Here is a 19,858-nt window from a genome sequence, read left to right as displayed (position 1 = left end):
AATATACACCAATATATGCTTAAGGCGAGAAGCACTTTGCTCTTGGGTATTGTAGACCACACCCTTCTTCCTCCCCCACCCCGAGGGTGAAGAGATCCACTACTTCTCACCTAAAATGAAGGTGCAGGGAAAATCAAGAAAGTTAGAGACTGAGTGATCCCCACAATCTGAAATTCTATCATCACAGTAATTAACAGAACTGAGCACATGGCAGGTGTTCAATTAATACCTGGCAGTAAAACCATGAACTGAGGATCTAGAAACTAAAACCCCATGACCAACAACACAAAATCACGGACATAGCCTAAGTCATATCATCATGATGAAGTAAGAAATATATATTTTTATAACTTTACAAAATACAACTTACTACAGTTATTAAATATCTCTACCAAATATTCCTTTAAGTGGGGCAACAGAAATTTTTTCATTTAAATACCATTATTTCATAGATTCTAAGACACAATTTTATCACATCTAAACATAAAAAATCATTTGGTATTTTATAATCAAATGGAATCCTGAAATACAGAATAATTTATTCTGAGATCAAGATTGTGACCTCGGTACAATCTGGATTGGCCTAATTCTGCTTCTCCTATAAACTGGATTATCAGACTCAAGAGTGAGTACAACAGTAAAATAACATTGCAAAAAAGACAACTACAATTAGATACAGTATAGGTGGTACTGCATTTGAAATGATAGGAAGACAACTATAAAACATCTACTTTACCTCAAAGACAGAAATATTATTTTTTCTGTAAATCTCATTGGCAGGAGGATGGAACCAACCACATTTCTTCATGTGCTGCTGGAGAATAGTTCTACTTTTCATGTATTTTAGACAGAATTCACAAAGATATAATTTAGGCAGCCTGTAAATAATAATTAAACAAAGAAAGACAGGACTTTTTATAAGACTGTAAACTTTCACAGCTATTCTTTTTTGACTCTCATTACTACTCAAGTAAAAAGGTGGAGACTGTATTATCATCCCCATTAACCAAATGAAAGACAGAAAACAAACTAAAGACAAAATTAATTTGGTTAATAGCATCCAACTAATTAATAGCAGGAGGGCAAGGGTGAGAAGATACCCGAGATTCAGTGCTCTTCCTATCAGACTAGTAATTCCTAGTCTTCTTAAAAGCTACCCACCTGGCAGACAATGAAAATCTCATATTCTCCCCTCCTTGATCATCTCTAATAAGCAGAAAATAAAGTCTACCTTCAAAACACACCACTAAGAAGATTTTGTCAAGCTATATATTTTCTTTGGTTCTTTATTTGATCATTCTTTTTTTTTTTTTTTTTTTTTAAAGAAAATACACATTTGTTAAATACCACTGATCTCTGAACAACATGGGTTTGAACTGCATGGGTCCACTTATAAGTGGATTTTTCTTGGTAAATACAGTACAGTACAGTAAATACATTTACAGTACAGTAAATGTATTTTATGATTTTCTTAACATTTTCTTCTGTCTAGCTTACTTTATTTTTATTGTAAGAATATAATATATGGGGCATTTAATACAAATTATGTGTCAATTGACTGTTTATACTATTGGTAAGGCTTCTGGTCAACAGGAAGCTATTAGTACTAGTTAAGTTTTTGGGGAGACAAAGGTTATACATGAATTTCTGACTGCACAGGTTGGGGCCCCTAACTGTAGTGCTGTTCAAGGGTCAACTATACTACAGTGTGTTAGGCCTTGTGCTAAATGCACTAGGGACAGAGTGCTGAGTAAAACGGATATAGGGTGGGTACTATAAAAGCAGATTTTATATTATCTTTTTAAGTATAAAATTGTAATAATGATTATGTTTTTTCAAGTTAGGACATACTGCACTACCTCCTTCCTTATGAAACCCCTGAAATTCTGGCTTTTCCTCTGGTTAAATATCATATTACATCCTGTAACTTAAAAGTCTATTATTCAACAAATGAAATAAAAGTTCAAATTAATCTTTCAGATATTCTAGTATTAATGTGTATTTATACAACAGTATTGCTATTTTAGCAATAATTTAACAGGACTTCTTTACAATGTTCCTTTTATGAGGAGCTAGGCAAGAAAGTGACTGGATTAGTTCATAAGAAGGAATATAACCTAATTAAAATTTATACCTGGTTTTAATCTAATCCAGAAGACCACATGGCTCTCCTATCATAAAATACACACTTCATTTATCCTCAGCACACAGACTTCCCTGCATCCTGAACTGTGTGTGTCCAGAACTGGTCATGCCTTGGTAATCGGAGATCTGATACTATCTTTAAAAACTACATACACAAAAATACTGGATATGATGACAAAATATATAATCCAAATAAATTTGTCTCTCAAATAAGTATTGAGGCTGAAGGAAATGTTAATAAACCTCATTAATTTAGTTGCTATCAGTTTGGACAGCTATGCTTTAAAAAGATTACAATGGAATTAAAGAAAAGATTAACACACAAAAGGTCTAACTTGTTAAAGTGTCAAGACCACACTATTTTTTCAAGTACCACTTTGGAAGCCACATTTTTTAACGTTTTTTTTTCATTCATTTTTTTGAGAGACAGACTTTTTTTTTCATTCATTTTTTGAGAGACAGAGAGAGCACGAGTTAGGGAGGGACAGAGGGAGAGGGAGACACAGTATCTAAAGCAGGCTCCAGGCTCTGCACTGTCAGCACAGAGCCCGATGAGGGGCTTGAACCCACTAACTGTGACATCATGACCTGAGCTGAAGTTGGCCGCTTAATGGACTGAGCCACCCAGGTGCCCCAGGAGGCCACTTTTAAAACTTAATTATACTTTATCTGAAAACATCTAACATTCAACCAAGGCCTTTGCCAAGGTGTATTTATGGAAACACTAGTCCTGTATGTAATAAGTGTTTCATGCTCAAATAAGGGTGAAAACTGCCATTCGGTGCACTAAAAGCTTCGAGGGAACTATTTCAGTATAATATTTCTAAGTCTCTACAATATCTAATACTGTTTTCCAACATCTCTCATATTAGACAGACCAATACAACTCGAAATTATATCATTAATACAAAAGTCATTCCAAAATAAGGTACTGAGTAAAACAAATAATAAATGACATCATAAACTGAAGTCAAGAAACAGGAACCAAGGGCATGAAAAAGAAAGGTTTCCTAGGCAACTGTGCTTATTTCCTTTGCATGTTGCTTCAAATTCCACTACTCAGAGAAGGAAGGGCAGTGAGATAGATGGCTTCCCCCTCCCCCCCTTTTTTAAGGTTTATTTTGAGAGAAAGAGCAAGAGAGGGGAAGGGCAGAGAGAGAGGGAGTGATAGAATCCCAAGCAGGCTTCATGTTGTCAGCACAGAGCCCAATGCAGGACTCGATCTCACAAACCATGAGATCATGACCATGAGATCATCAAGAGTCGTTGCTTAACAGACTGAGGAACCCCGGCGCCCTGAGCTTTTTCCTTCCTTACCAACCAGAAAAAAAAAAAAAAAAAAAAAAAAAAATCACAAAAGGAAATGGCCGCAATTATAAACTTCATCATTAATGTGGGCACTAGATATCCTGAGTCTCAGAGCTGACCCACAACTGCCAGATTGTTTTACTGAATATGTGGATTTTGAATAATTTCTTCTTAAAAAGGAAGGTGGAAGGTAATTCTCCCTATGTAATTAAAGGCATCCTCCTCCCTCCAACTACTCTACTGCTTACCTTTATTTACCTGTGCTAAATTTTCAATGAGCAATTTTAACTTGCTGCAACATGAAGACATAGAAGAATCCATGAACACAGTTTCACTCTGAGACCTAAATATTACAACTAAATATTCCCTACAATGTGAATCTGAGAAACATAGATAAAATCCTGGGAAAAAAGGAAGGGAAAGAGGAGTGACAGACAACTAAAATTTCTAGATTATGCTAAAGATAAATGCCAACTTTAAAAGCATCCAATTTAACTTTTACATCTTGATACAAAGACATCAAAATAAAGTACAGCTTATTTCCTAAGGCCTATGAAAGAAGGTCTAATTTTTAAAGTTCTTGTAGTAAGCAAGTTGTTCAAGAAAACACAGGAAGCAATGAAACCTATAAGAAAATTACTGCCAAGTCTTAACTGGTGAATTTTAAGTTCATGCTATTTCCTTGGAATAGCAAGATGTATGACATTTTCTTGATTAAAAAAAAAAACTTTAGCAAATCTTAGTATTTGAAAAATAACAAAGTAAAAGCAAATATCATAATCTACTTTACTCCAATTCAGCTCTTGCTGAAAACATTTTAAAAGCCTCTTACTTTATTATAACCAAGCCCACTGGAATGACACTATTAGTCTAAAGGGAATCATCTGGTAATAAAACATTTTGTTTTTCCAGGAGTTTTAACGGTACAAATGGCTGAAGTTTCCTTGTTGAAAAAATACATTATATAGGAAGAACATGAGATCACATCAAATGAAGTATAGTCATAGAGTATGAATACTCTTAGCCCTAAAGATGGCTGCTGCTTTTTGTCACTGTCTTCCTGACAGCCCTAGTCCTTGACTATCAAATAGGTGTATGGTTGCCTAGATCAACTGCATCATGGGATGTAGCCTCCATACCTAAAGTTTATTTTAAATCAGCCACTCTGCTGACACCCTCACCTGTGAAGTCAGGACTAGGCTGCAGCTATGTGTGCTTTAGAAGCATTGCTTCCCTTACTTCTAAGATGATACAAATACTCTTCCCAGGAATTCCTACAGTATCTTCTTAGCTTCCGAACATTGCCCAAGATAGTAGCAATTTGTGTGGCCTTTATAAGAGGTACACCTGCAGTAAAATTTTAATAAAAATTCTATCAAATATTACTTAAATAAAAGATTATGGTACAAGCTATGTGAGATCAAGGTAGACACACAGATGCTATATGGAGCAGCACAAGCTCAGTGGTTAAAAGCTATGGCAATGTGGTAAGAGAAAAGTGAGATTAAATCCTGGTTCTGCTACTTGGAAACTGCATGGTCTTGAGTATGTTTACTGGGCCCTGGTCTGGAAAATGAAGAGAGTAATATCCACCTCTATACAGAATTATTCCAGAGATATTTAGTCCAGTACCACGCTCAATGATGATAACTAAAGATACTATTAATTTATGATTAAGACTATGAATAATTTTATTCTCCTTTCATTCATTTTACTTCATCATTTAACAGTCATCCAAAGACCTTAAGGATGTTGGTCTTTAGTAACTGAGGCTGTACATAATCTATGCATCAAATCAAGTCAGGAACAGGATCAAAAGGGAGAGGAAACTTCCTAAGCTACTCAGTTATATAGAACCCATCCTTTAGGATTTTAATGATCTTACTGTAAAAACGTTATTATAAAGTTAAGTTCTAAACAACTCGGGAGTAGAGGATATCCCATGATCACAGTTACTCTTGCCTTCAGCCCATCCATGTCATGTTTTATTGGCAGAGTGGGGCTCTCTATGAACCTGTCTGCCATGTATGAGCATCACACAGCCCTGTTGGAGAAACTTAGGGTTAAAACTCTGGTTTATACTATTCGATGTCTAAGACTTAATCATACTGCTCCACATAAAGTAGCATTACTGCTTCACTGTTGTTGATTTTGTTTTGTTTTGTTTTGCTTTTTTTAAGTCAGGGATGCAAGATTACTTCATATACAACGCACACACAAATATCTGGATATTATGGGAAATAACGCATAATCCCACTTCCCAAAAGAATATCCTTTTGGGATTCTTTTTTTTTTTTTTTTAAGTTTATTTACTTATTTTGGGAGAGAAAGAGAGAGAGCGAGAGAGAGAGAGAGAGAGAGAGAGAGAGAGAGAGAGAACCCCACGCAGGTTCCACACCATCAGCACAGAGCCCGACGTGGGGCTCAAACTCACAAACTGTGAAAGCATGACCTGAGCTGAAACCAAGAGTCAGACGCTTAACCGACTGACCCACACAAGTACACTGAGATCTTTTCTTTTTCATTTGCCCCAATTGTTCTGTTTTTGCATGCTTTGGGATTTTGAATTTTTAAAAAAGTCCTTAAAACCTTTAACAACAAAAAAATAACTTAGAATTTGGCAAAGAATAGTAAATAGTCATTAACAAAGTAAGGATATAAGTTTATTATTTGGAAAACATTAAGAGTTCTAAACATTTTAGCCAACTCAATTTTAATAGAACTCAGAAGTAAAACAAGCCTAAACTCGTTTAAATTAGACATATGGTTTTTTCTTTTTTTTTAATGTTTTATTTATTTTTGAGACAGAAAGAGCATGAGCAGGGGAGGGGCAGAAAGAGAGGGAGACACAGAATCCGAAGCAGGCTCCAGGCTCTGAGCTGTCAGCACAGAGCCCGACGCAGGGCTCGATCTCACAAACCACGAGATCATGACCTGAGCTGAAGTCAGATGCTTAACCGACTGAGCCACCCAGGCACCCCAATATATGAATTTTTTCAATGTAACTAAGATAATTATGAATAGAGAAAAAGTCATAATTACTAAAGAACCTATTAAACTACAGAATATTTTCTTGGAACACAGCACAAAGAATAAGGAAATGTACAGAAAATGTCTAAAATTTTATTTAAGAAAGTTGATAAATTTTACAGTTCTTATCACACTGCTGCCATCTGCTATGATTCCTACTTAGTGGTTATTTATTTTTCTGCCTGCAATGCTTATTAAGAATAAGCTGATAACCAATTCCCTCAAATCTTATTAAGAAATCAGGTTCTAGTGACAATCTAATCAGAATAAAAAGCAACATTTTTAATGAAACCTTTTCATATCTCAGAAGACAACAACCTCACGGTTACATTCTCATTATTCTCTTAAAAGTGTGTGCTGAGGCTGGCCCTCTAGTTCCATTTCTAAGTCAATTTCCTCTCCTCCCCTTGAGTACAAGAGTCAAGGTGCCAACGGTTTCAGTCTATCTGTACCACAATCAGTGCAACAGTTGATATATGCACATGTTGAACAAACTTTGTTGCCTAAGTTGAGCATGCTTTTTTGATTTGAATAGCTTGCAAAGAGCTCACTAAATAAATTATAATAATAATTTACTTTAAACCTGATGAAGAAATTAATTCTTCAGCATATTTCTTATTGATCCTGTAATTCTCTGGTTATCCAGAACTCCTGAGGAACTGCCTTGAGTACCTGAGCTCTGTAGGTAGTTGAGGAATTTCCTGCCCTCTTTTAACATATATAAATACAAATACATAATCACCAATAAATATAATTTAATGTTCTTTTAACAAACTCATATTAATTGTTGTTATCCCAGGATATAAATAGAATGCTGCCTTAAAGATCTAACATAGTGTTCGGGGTTAACTGACCTTACGATAATTGGCTCTCAGTTGCTGTTTTATAAACTTGTGTGTTAGTTTCCTGAAATTTTGCTTTCTCTTCTTTTTTTTTTTTTTTGGTCACTGAGGTCTATGTCTATAGCAACATTCTCACTCATTTTTTTTCTACTTCTGCTTAGGTTTGGAAACCAACTATCAAATTACACGGACAGAAAAAGTAAAAACAATACTGAGTTTTAGTTTTTTAACAAATATACTGGCTTATTCCCAGCTTCTGGTAATAACCCATGTTAAAGATCTCTGTATACTGTAAAGTACTAAATAAATTAATGTCATTATAATTATTTTTGCTAATGTCTTAGACTAGCAGTGTTACTAGACAGGTAAAAAGCCAAATAATGAGAGTACTCTGAACATATGTTTAACTCACAGAGCACTTATTATTCCTCACAACACTCTGCTAAATGAGAAACTTGAGATATAAGTAGTTTACAGATTAAAGAGAACATTAATGTAAGCTGTCACATGTCAAAGTTTAATTTTTTGACCAAATCTTACTTTCCAACTCTTTTAATTTCAACCCTAAAGGAAAAAAAAAATACCTGACATTTTTGAGCACTTAATCATTTTCTAAGCAATTTACATGTTTTAACTCAGTGCTCAAAATAAACCCTATGAGGTAAATACTATTTTTATCCCCATTCTGCAGATGAGGAAACTGAGGTACAGACTAGTTGGGTAACTTCTAAGGTTATACAGCTTATGAATGTCAGAACTGAGTCATGAAACCAATTTGGCTTCACTAAACATGCTGCCTCATCCCAAAAAGCTGGTGACTGATGACTTTTTAATGTCAGGAAACCCAAGCTATTTACATGTAACATAACTGTATACCATTTATCCAAGTATTTCTGGGAAAACAAACCATTCACTAGGTTTGTTAAATCATAAAAATTTAGATAAATGGCTACCCAGTAAAACTTGTAAGAATCTCTCTCCAATCCTTAGTGTGAAGTATGAAGGCAAATTTCTCTTAAAGAAAAAATGTTCCCCTTGTCATTGTGACCACGTGTCAGGTTTCCAACTTTAAATAAAAGCTTTGGACAGGTTACAGAAAAGAAAAAAGAAAATCTAAAGCCAACTGGGTTTAAGTGGCTGCCAAAATATCCTGTTACTATGGACATTTAAAAGCCACCAGTTTCCTCAAATATATAAAGATGAGCCAGACTAAAATGTCCTCAAGATCTAGTGTTGGGAGTTCTATGAATCTAAAAACAGAAGGTAAAGGGTCTCTCAAAACATACCTTGAGTATTCTTGAGGATATGGGGAGGAGTACCAGGTGTGAATTTCATACTTCCCAAACTCAATGACAGAGGGACAGCGAACTTGTGGATCAGGGGGACCAGTCACTCCAACTTTCTGTGCAGTCAAAAAATACATCACAAAAGTTAGCTAAATTAAATACACTGAGATAGATATAAAAAAAAAAAAATCTGAAACTAAACATCTTAGGATTCCACAGAAGAACAAAAAAAGCCAGAAATAAGCTAACAAGTTTTGAAATAAGCGGTCTTATTCTTTGTAAACAGGGTACTTTAATGAAGAACAAAAATGCTAATAAATCTTTTAGAACCAAATGCAGTTGGTCTCATTGCATATTCCATATTTAATAATACTGCTAATATTTTCCGCATTTAAATTTACTTCCTTAATGACTTAGTTATTAAAGAGAAACTGCTGGCATTTGAGGACAGAAGATAAAGCATAATTTTTAACAAGGAGAAAGAGGGAGCTCTGCACACTCGCCCACGTCATACATACAGTGCCTCCCTCACCTGACAACAGAAACGACCTACTAAACATGTATGTACACAGAGAAAAGAATGACTTTCTGGTTTGGGAAAGTAGATAGTATTAGAAGAATATGACAAAACAAGTATCAAAAGAGTCCATTCATTTTACACTAAAATTCCCTTCATTAGTAGCTCTTTATAGATTTAAACCAAAGGGAAAAAATACTGTTATACACATACTGTTATCCCTTTTATCTGCCTTCTGTTTATAATGAAAACAATCTCTATACCCCCCATCCCTGCAATAACCTGAACTATACTATCTAAAAGAAGAATAATTTGTAAAGCCTTTATGACGTCCACACCAGCAATTTAAATACAAGACATTACTGACAAGCACAAAGATCAAATTTTAAAACCTTAAATTCAAGAGCAATTTGATTTGCTCTACAACCAATACAGGAATAGATTCATATATATATACACATAGGTGAGTGTATTACGTATATAATATATATGCACCATATGCACATTTATCATGAATATTCTGTGAACACTCATTTTTAAGATTTAACATTAACACTGACTTAAGAAAAAGAGTTAGAATTTAGCCTAATCCAGTATTAATGACTCTTCATCAAAAGAATAAACAATATTATCCTTCAATTTTATGCTTTAAAAACCAGAGATAATATATTAAGAGTCTCACTGGAGACCATAGACAGACAGATACACACACACACACACACACACACACACACACTTTCTAACAAAATTAAAGAGACCAGGTATTTTCTATTTATGTAAATTCATTTAAGGAAGAAGCCTCTTCACTACAACTCATGAGAACTCTCCCTGGCCTTTCTAACCATTCCCTTTTATAAAAAGGCCAAGGGACTTATCTCCGGTTTCATACTGGAGTACAGCCAGGTGAGAAACCTCAACCTCTTCCTCAGACATCTCAAAACAAAGACAAACATCTATTAGTTGGATCAATTGTGTTATGATGCCAAGGAATACTGGGACTCTCCCAAATGCAAAAACCATTAAAACCAAATACAAGACAGGGTTAAAATTAGATTTTTTCATTTCTCAAAACCAAAATAGAACTTTGTAAAAAGGCTTTAAAAACACTGTTCTTTAAACTACATTCCAGAATCAAGTATTATAATTCATAAAGTAGCAACTTTTAACCTATCTTCAAGGCTCAAAACAATAAGAATAGGATAGAACATATCAGAATGAACAAGTATCAGAAAACAAATCTAACTTCCTGATCAAATAGAAAGCACAAAAGTTGAAGAAGATGCACCTGCCACAGCACTGCCTGTTCTTTGAGGGCTTTCCCATCAGCTGCCCGTCGCTCCTCCAGGCGGATGCCCGATGTGAAAGTGGATATCCAGTTCCAGTATAACTGTTTGCACATCACCGCAACTAAGAGAGTCTGTGTAGAACTAGATTCACAGCAGATTTCCCCCACTGCCTTCACCTATCCTCACCTTTTTGCACTACGAAATGTCTGGCACATGCGCTCATCCACCTCTGTCCTCCACCACCATCTCTAACTCCCTTGTGAAAGCCTCAAGAGCCAGTGTGTTGCTGTGTTTCCATTCACTAAGGTAAGTTAACAAAGGCTCTCTGCGGTGAGGAAGCAACAGGTGCATCCAAACCACTCGTTAACCCGGTCCTTGCCAAAATCAGACTGCCCGATCTAAATTACAACATCACTTCTCCTAGGTCATTTTATTTTTAAATTTCAGCCAAATACTCTCTCATTAAACATGAAGGTTTCCAAAGCAGTAGAGCACAAAAATAATATTTAAAACTTTTAACTAGAATTCTGCCACACTCTGTGCCTCCTTTTCATTTGAATATGCCAACATCTTGAAAGGATGACATACATTCCTGGCCAGAATGGAGCTTTCAATATAAGAAAGCAAGGGGCGGGGGGCACTAAATGCACTAATAATTGGGTTAAACCAAAAGATAACTTTACATATGCCTATTCTAGATAATAAAACTTTTATTAGTAGGAGTTTATAAGAAAAGTTACTGTTCTGCAAAAACTCCACCTCCACTAAATGGCTGATCTAATTCCAATTTCCAATGTATAGAAGCAACTCTTCCAGAGTCCCCTCCAAGTCCAGATTGGTACAAACATGAAGATTACAACTGATCTACAACTGATCTTGACACAGTTCTGCTCCCTTCCTCTTGCCTTCCATTAGATAGCTCCCCCTTGGCCTACCCTTTCCATTCCTCACGGGAAAATGGCATTTTGAAGTGGGAATAGAGGGTAGGACTATACCCTTATTATTAGTATCAGAATGTGAAGTGTAGAGAAAAGAGATGTCTTCTAGTATCTGAACATTTTCCTATAGAAACACTGTAATAAAAAATAATTCTGTTCATTAGGGATCAGAAGTTGCATGATGAAAGAGATATGTAAGGATGAGTTCACATGGTCCCAAATGGAGACAGCATAAAAAAAGAGAATAAAGAGAATCGGCATTTGTGGAGCAGATACTATGCCAGACTCTATGCCTTATATTGTTTATCTCATTTAATCCCCACAATCTGTTCCTCAAAGTAGAAAACAGTATGTCCACTTCATAGATGGGGAAAAAGGCTCAGAGAAGTTAAGAGGCAAAAAACTTCAGGAAAGCAGCATGAACAGTAAAGAATAAAGACAGAAAAGAACAAAATGGGAGGAGTGAGATACAAAGGATGCACTGCCCTCAATTAATTAATGTTTTGAATTCCAAAAGTTCTGTTTACGGTTTTTAGAACGGGAATTCAGTTTTCCAAAGAAGTGAAGCTACAAGTTCACAGACTCTTATCCAAAACCCTTGGCACAAAATGTGCTTTGGAATCTTGAATTTTTCTAATGTTAGAGAAGTATTACATATGTATCTGAAATCCAAAGAAGTGAAGCCACAAGTTCAGACTCTTATCCAAAACCCTTCACACGGAATGTGCTTTGGAATCTTGAATTTTTCTAATGTTAGAGAAGTATTATATATGTATCTGAAATCCCAGTAGGATTTGGGGCAACACTCCATAATCAGACAAACTAGTATTTCTTTAGCAAAGCATAGGAAACATTCACATTAAATGGGGTAAGTAAAGAATATGTATAGTTTCATGTCAGTTAACACCATGTTTTGCCAACAGTTCTGTTTAGGTAAATGAGATCTTACTGCAAAATGAATTATAATTTTTTCCATTCTCCAAAGAAGATATACAGATGGCCAGTAAGCACATGAAAAGATGCTCAAAATCACTATCATTAGAGAAATGCAAATGCATTTGAGATATACCACTTCACACCTACTACAATGGATATTATCAAAAAAACAAAACAAAAACAAAATAACAAATGTTGGAGAGGATGTGGAAAAACTAGAACTCTTGAGCAGTGCTGGTGGAACTGTAAAATGATGCAGGCACTGTGGAAAACAGTATGGCAGTTCCTCAAAAAAAATTAAAGAGAATTTTCGTGTGAACCAACAATATATAAAAGAATTGAAAGCAGAGACTCAACAGGTATTTGTCCACCCATGTTCACAGCAGCATTATTCACAACAGCCAAAAGGTAAAAGGAATTCAAGTGTCCATCAGATGAATGCATAAACGTTCATGGTATATACATATATCAAGTGATATATATATAAATTCTGGTAAGGGAATTTTGACACATGCTACAACATGGATGAACCTTACAGAAGTTATGCGAAGTAAAATAAGCCAGAAAGGGACAAATATTTTATGATTCCACTGAGACCTACCTACAGTAAATTCAAAATCACAAAGTAGAATACTGATTGCCAGAGGATGGGCAAAGGAGGAATGGGAAATTATGGTATATTGGGTACAGAGTTTCAGTCTGGGAAGACAAATTCTGGAGACTGATGATGGTGATGGTTGTACAACAATGTATTGCCACAGTAATTTTTTGTTAAGTTTTCAGGATTCCAGATCTCAGAACTGTAGATGTGATTCCAGGCTACTTCTGTCTCTTTCTTCTCCTATGTCTCTTTTGTTCGTCTACACTTAGACATCTCCTTTGCTTTACCGTTAAATACTGATTAAAATCTAGGATTTTGTCTTTCACCCTCTTACCCCTTCTTTCCACAGGACCTATAATCCAATGATCTACCAGTTTTTCACTCTCCATATGCCCTCCTTCTCTTTATCCAGCTTAAATTCCAAGGTCTTTTACTGTACTTCATCTTTGCCTACATATATCCTTAACTTCCCTGATATTCTCCCAATTCAACAACAAAATCGCAACTCTTGTTAAATTCAGTTCTCCACATAATCCAACATCTGGATATGGTCAGAGAAAAACACAGAACAAATTGACTAGACTCAATTTGTAATTAAAAAAAAAATTTTTTTTAATGTTTATTTACTTATGAAAGAGAGAGAGAGACAGAATCTGCGAGCGGGGAAGCGGCAGAGAGAGAGAGGAAGACAAAGAACAGGAAGCAGGCTCCAGGCTCTGAGCTATCAGTATAGAACCTGATGCGGGGCTCGAACCCACGGACCACAAGATCATGATGTGAGCCTAAGCTGGACGCCTAACCAACTGAGCCACCAGGCACCCCTCAATTTGTAATTCTTTTTTTTTTAAATTTTTTTAATGTTTATTTTTGAAGGAGAGAGAGCACGAGTGGGGGAGGAGCTGAGAGAGAGAGAGGGAGACACAAGAATCTGAAGCAGGCTCCAGGCTCTGAGCTGTCAGCACAAAGCCTGACTCAGGGCTCGAACTCACAAACTGGGAGATCATGACCTGAGCCGAAGTCGGTTGCTTAACTGACTGAGCCACCCAGGCGCCCCTTAACTTGTAATTTGTAATTCTTAACTACTGACCTCAAACGGGCCCTTGATGGTTCTCTAACTCCATTCACTCTCTCAATTCTCCTAAAAAATTCTTTTATACTTTCTCCTATCTCTTTAAGCCTCCAACACACCTCTTACCCCATTTTCACTGTCAATCAATGCCTTTGCTTTCTACTACACTAGAAAACTAAGAAGCAATCACAAGAGAACTTCCAAAGCTTTCCAAGGCCACATCTGTATGTCTACTCTCTGTGCCCACATAGCCTACCTTTCCTTAATATTATGTCTAGATGGTCTATGCTCCTATCTAAAGCCAACGCTTTCACCTGTGCATTAGATGACATCCTCTCTTACATTCCAACAATCTTCCCTTCCCTTTTTTTTAATTTTTTTTTCAACGTTTTTTATTTATTTTTGGGACAGAGAGAGACAGAGCATGAACGGGGGAGGGGCAGAGAGAGAGGGAGACACAGAATCGGAAACAGGCTCCAGGCTCCGAGCCATCAGCCCAGAGCCTGATACGGGGCTCGAACTCACGGACCGCGAGATCGTGACCTGGCTGAAGTCGGACGCTTAACCGACTGCGCCACCCAGGCGCCCCTTCCCTTCCCTCTTTTGCATCATCAGATTTCTATACACTAGATCATTCCTATCAGCATAAAAACTACTGCTATTTCTCCCATATTAAAAAAAAAAAAAATGGATACCTTCTTTTGCCCTCACATCTTCACCCAAATATTCTCCTTCTGTTCCCCTCCACTGCAAACTACCTCAAAATAGTAGCCCCATATTACTTCTATAACCAATTTCTCTTTTCTTTCTCAAACCAGTTCCAATTATATTTTCATCTTCCCCCTCCCTCACTATGGAAACTTTCTCAAGATTACCTCCATGTTACTAAATCTGATGGTCAATTTTCAGTCCTCAGACCTATCCACATAACTTTCCATTCCTTCCTTCTTGAAACATTTTGTTTCAATTGGCTTGTAAGGAACCAGTATCTCCAAGTTTTTTCCTCCTTCCCTAGCCATTCAGTTTCTCCAATCTCTAAAAAGGGACTTCTCAAAGGTCTCTCCTTTTCTTTGGTGACCTCATCTAGCCTCATTTCTTTAAGTACCACCAACTTGCTAACAAGTCCTGGATTTAAATTTTCAGTCCAGACCTGCACTTTGAGCTCCAGACATATACTATCCCACTGTCGACTTGATATCTCCTCTCCTGAATGCTTTATAGGAATCTCAAGTTTAATGTGCTCAAAATCAAACTCCTGATCTTTTTTTCCCCCTCAAACCTGTTCCTCCGGTATTCTTCTACATCTCAGCAAACAGCAACTCCTTCCTCCAACTGTGCTCTAGCATCATCCTTGATTCCTGGTTTTCATAACCATCCAATCCATCAGCATATCTAATGGTCTACCACCTTCAAAACATAATCAGAATTCCAATTCTACCACTACCACTATGATACAAACCACTGTATCTCTTACTTGGATAATTCTAATAGCCTCCTAAGTTCTCACAGTTTCTGTATTTTCCCCTCATTCTACACAGAAGCCAGAGTAATCCTTTAAAACCTATGTCACTCTTCTACTCAAAGTCCTCCAAGAGTTCCTACCTAACTCAAAGTAAAAGCGATAGTCCTTAAAATGGCTTACTTGGTTCTGCCCTCTCCTTCAACCCCAACTCCCAACACCATATTTTTCCCATTCTATCCTAAATCTTTCTCAAAATCTCTGCTACTGTATCTCCTCCACCTTCATTCAGTCCTAGTCACTTCTCGTTCTGACTACTGTAATCATCAGACTGGTAGATGTCCTTGTCCAGGTCTTCGTCAATCCAATGCTTACCAAATCACTGAAGTTGAGTTTCTAAAAGCAAATACAATCATGTCACTCTTTTTAAAAAGTCTTCAACTCAAGAGCTATTTAACTACTTTAAAGAGCTACTGTAACTAAAAAAGAGTGCAAACTTTTTCACAAGGACCATGGGAACTTTGCGATCTGGTCTGTCCTTACCATTTCAATCTCATCTCTTACTTGAACTTCAGCCAAACAAGCTACATGCAGCTCCAAGGGTTCAATATGCTTTCTCACACTCAAATTGTTCTTTTTGAAATGCTTTCCTCCTTTTGCCCAATAGTAAATTCTTACTCATTCCCTCAACAGCCTGCTCAAATAGCACCTCTTCTATGAAGGCTCCCCTAACAACCCTAGACAGATGCCTTCCTGTTCATTCTCATATCATCTTATGCCTATCTCTATGGTAGCAGACCATGAACTAGAAACTAAGAGTTAAGGATCAGAAGTCAGACTGTGGGTTCAAATATTGACTCTGATACCAACAACTATATAATTCTAGGTAAGACAATCCTTCTAAAGCTTCAGTTCCTTCATCTGTAAAACAGGAACAAGTAACAAGGTTGAACTAAATGACAAAATTTATATATGACGTTGAATGCAGTACCTGACACACAGTAAAAGGATACTATTACTAACCACATAGCTTTATTTATTTATAAATGACTCTTCAACTGGAGAACAGGGACACATTTCCCATTTATCTAAGTATTTCTAGCACTTACCACTAAGATAACTAGCAGAAGCTCACATTTATTTAGTGCTCACTACGTGAATGGCATGCTAAGCACTTTGCAAATATCAACTCATTTAATCCTTTCAACAAACCTATTAAGTAACTTGTTTGACCAAGGTCACTTAGCAGAGGTAGGATATGGATCTGTTCAGGCTATTTCTAATACCTAGGCTCTTAACCAGGATCTTAATAAATACTCAATAAAACCGTGCTAAACTGTCAAATGAATGAACTCAAAATACAATTAACTAGCCTTTAATATGTAACTTAACAAATGCCTTAAGACACTAAAACAATCTCCCACTCCTCATCTCTAATTTCACCAGTACCAAAGAGAAATCATTTCAACAACAAAAAAGCAGTCATGGGGTTACCTTAAAATCCTGGCATGCCAAGACAAATGTCCTCTTTCTAGCTTTTAAAGCCCTCCAAATTTCAGCCCTATACTACTAATTCAATATATTTCTTACCAATGCCCAACAAAAGTTCACTGTTTTACGTATTAAACTAAACCACAAGCAGTTCTCACTTTACATGGTGCCATGTTAACTGAAACATAAGAATACCTAAACTGAGATCAAAGATCAGTCACCACAGCAACGTATAAAGAATGGACACGATTCTAACAGGCACATGTTTCCATTAACACAGTGATGTGCAAAGCAAGGACTGCCTGTATTGTGACACCTTTATGAGCAGCTATTGTGTTTTCTACATCAACTCCACAATGTGAGTTGCACATATTAGGCCCACAAGTATTTGTTGATCTCATGGGACCAATAATCACAACGTCTCTTGCATTTACAGTTGTCATTAATTCCTCAAAGCTCAATTCAATGCTGGTTACTCTATCTGGGAAGCCCTCATTCTCTCCATTTACCTAAATCTGAATCATCCTTTAAGCCTGTTTCTTCTGTAATCATCTCAGATCACACCAGCTCTTACTCATCTTAGTATATACTGTTGCCACATGGAACAATCTGTATCATTCAATACAGCAATGACTTACATTAACTGGTAATCTTATGTCACTGTTTGCTATTTGTCTTCCTATGTACTTTGCCCTACTTGCATAAATGCACATGCCTTATGATTTTGATGCCTCCATAACATTTTTTAACAGGGTAATATGGATATTATTATGATTAAGGGCATAAAACATGAAGCCATACAGGCCTGGGTTCAAATTCCACTTCTGCCATTACTAGTTACATAACTTCAGGAAAGTCACTCAACTAAAAGTCTTGGTTTCCTCATATGTAAAATGGTAATAACAATCCTTATGAGGTTAGGAGATTTGGTGAACCTAGTTTATTCCATTTCTAATAAATGTTCAATTCTTTATGCAAAGAAAAAAAATATTTTAATAGCCCACATAGATTTCAAAATTGCTCTGTTAACTTTCTACAACCACACACACACACAAATTCTTCAAAATTAGCATTAAAATTAACATGGAAATATAACATGTTCTTTGGTGACATTTTACGTAAAAATCATCGTATATATTTCAGAAAGGTTGCTATGCTCCAATGAGATGAGCCAAATACAAATGCTTCTTTTTGGTGGTGGAGCTCTTAAAAAAACCATTTATTCCAAGTCCATAAGATTACTGTAAAAAAAATTCCAGAACAAAAGCTTATACTGCTAATTTTTCATGCTTTTATTTTCAGAGGTGGCTCTTTTTTTTTCTTTTTATGAACATATTCATTGTATAGCTAATGAAACACAGTACCAGGTAAATGATATTCTTACTTCTCCTGAAACTAAAACAAAACAAAACAAAAAACAATCAAAACCAATTAATAGGGCCCCCTTTTTATAAACATTTCAATAATTCTTGACTGACTTAGGTAATGCACCATACAAAACCCAATTACTCAATAAAATCACTCAAAAGCAAATACTGGATTTGCTTTTTTGGGCACATTTCCTATGAGATGGTAAGCTCTATGAAAATAAAAAATATATAAAATAAAATTGGTTTCAACCCACTTTCTCTATTCCATGAAGTCAGAGAACATGGGAGTCAACCCTAGTGTTCTCTTGCTCCCTCAAACAACACGGCAAATCTATCACCAAGTTCTACTGATTCCATCTCCAGAATATATTCTAAATCCATCCACTTCTCTCCCATTTCCACTGCCATCTCTCTAGTCTAAGCTACTGTCTTCTTTCAGTTGAACCATTGAAAAAGCCAATAAATTGATTTCTAAATTGATTTCTGTGCCTTCTCTTGCCTAATTCCACTCCATTCTTCATATAGTGGCCAGGAAAAAACATTTTTTAAAAAAATTTATTTATTTATTTATTTTGAGAGAGAGAGAGAGAACAAGAACATGAGCAGGGTAAGGGCAGAGAAAGCGGGAGAGAGAGAATCCCAAGCAGGCTCCCTACTGCCAGCACAGAGACCGATGCAGGGCTCAAACTGACAAACCGTGAGATGATAACCTGAGCCGAAATCAAGAGTCTGATGCTCAACTGACTGAGCCACCCAGGCACCCCAGGAAAAAACAAATTTTAATGTAAATATGATCCTGCTATTTCCTTGCTAGAAATCATTCAATGGTTTCCTACCACAATTACAATAAAAACTCAAATCCTAACTTACCTCTTCAATCTCTCTCTCCAGCTTCATTTTATATGGCTTTTTTATTCATCGTACTCAAGCTATACTGGCCTTCTTACAGTTCCTCAAACTTACCAAGTGCTTAGGTACCTCAGAACATTTACACAAGCAGTACCCTTATGTCCGGAACATTTCTTCTTTCTAGCTCTTTGCCTTGCTGACCTTCTACTCATCTTTTAAGTTTCAGTCTCTGTGTAAATTATTACTTCCCTAAAAGAGGAATCCCAATCTCCAGCAATCTAGATCAGGAAGCTCCTGTTATAATCTCTTGCTGCATTTTTATTTTTTTCCTATTATCAGTTTGTAATTACAGATTTATTTATATGATTGTCTATTGTCTTACTCATGCAACTGAAAGCTTTGTGAAAGCAGTCTATGTCTTTTTGTTCACCCTACAGCTCGCATAGCATGCCAGGCACATGAATACTAAATGAATGAACCTCACAGACAAATACCACCATCCTAAGAATTTTAGTGCACTGCCAATGAAAATAAGGACCAATTAGAATTTAAATATCTAGCTGTTTATTTCCATGGTGCCGATATACACATGGACAATCACAAGTTTAATAAAATGTGCAAGAAACACACAGATTACTGTTGATACAAATTTATACTGTCTCCACTTGGCCTCAGCATCCCTTTTAACTCTTTCTATCAATCTTTCTTTCTGCAACCCTATTATTCCAACC

General features: G+C 36.3%; 1 protein-coding gene across 4 annotated transcripts in view; it reads right to left on the bottom strand.

Moving 5' to 3' along the window:
- The window catches only part of KAT6A (lysine acetyltransferase 6A), a 114,765-nt gene that overhangs the window by 18,082 nt on the left and 76,825 nt on the right, over window positions 1-19,858 (bottom strand). For all 4 annotated transcript variants that reach the window (XM_086703600.1, XM_086703603.1, XM_086703601.1 and 1 more), the window contains exons 9-10: window positions 8,612-8,727; window positions 737-878 (exon numbers count right to left, since the gene is read on the bottom strand). In XM_086703600.1, coding sequence (XP_086559726.1) covers window positions 737-878; window positions 8,612-8,727 — 258 coding nt within the window. The remainder of the gene's footprint in view (window positions 1-736; window positions 879-8,611; window positions 8,728-19,858) is intronic.

The sequence above is a fragment of the Puma concolor genome, chromosome B1 (assembly GCF_028749965.1).
Source record: "Puma concolor isolate L17-30 chromosome B1, mPumCon1.1.hap2, whole genome shotgun sequence".
NCBI lineage: Eukaryota > Metazoa > Chordata > Mammalia > Carnivora > Felidae > Puma > Puma concolor.
The sequence above is the reverse complement of the archived record's forward strand: the minus strand, read 5'-3'. Positions and strand labels throughout refer to the sequence as shown.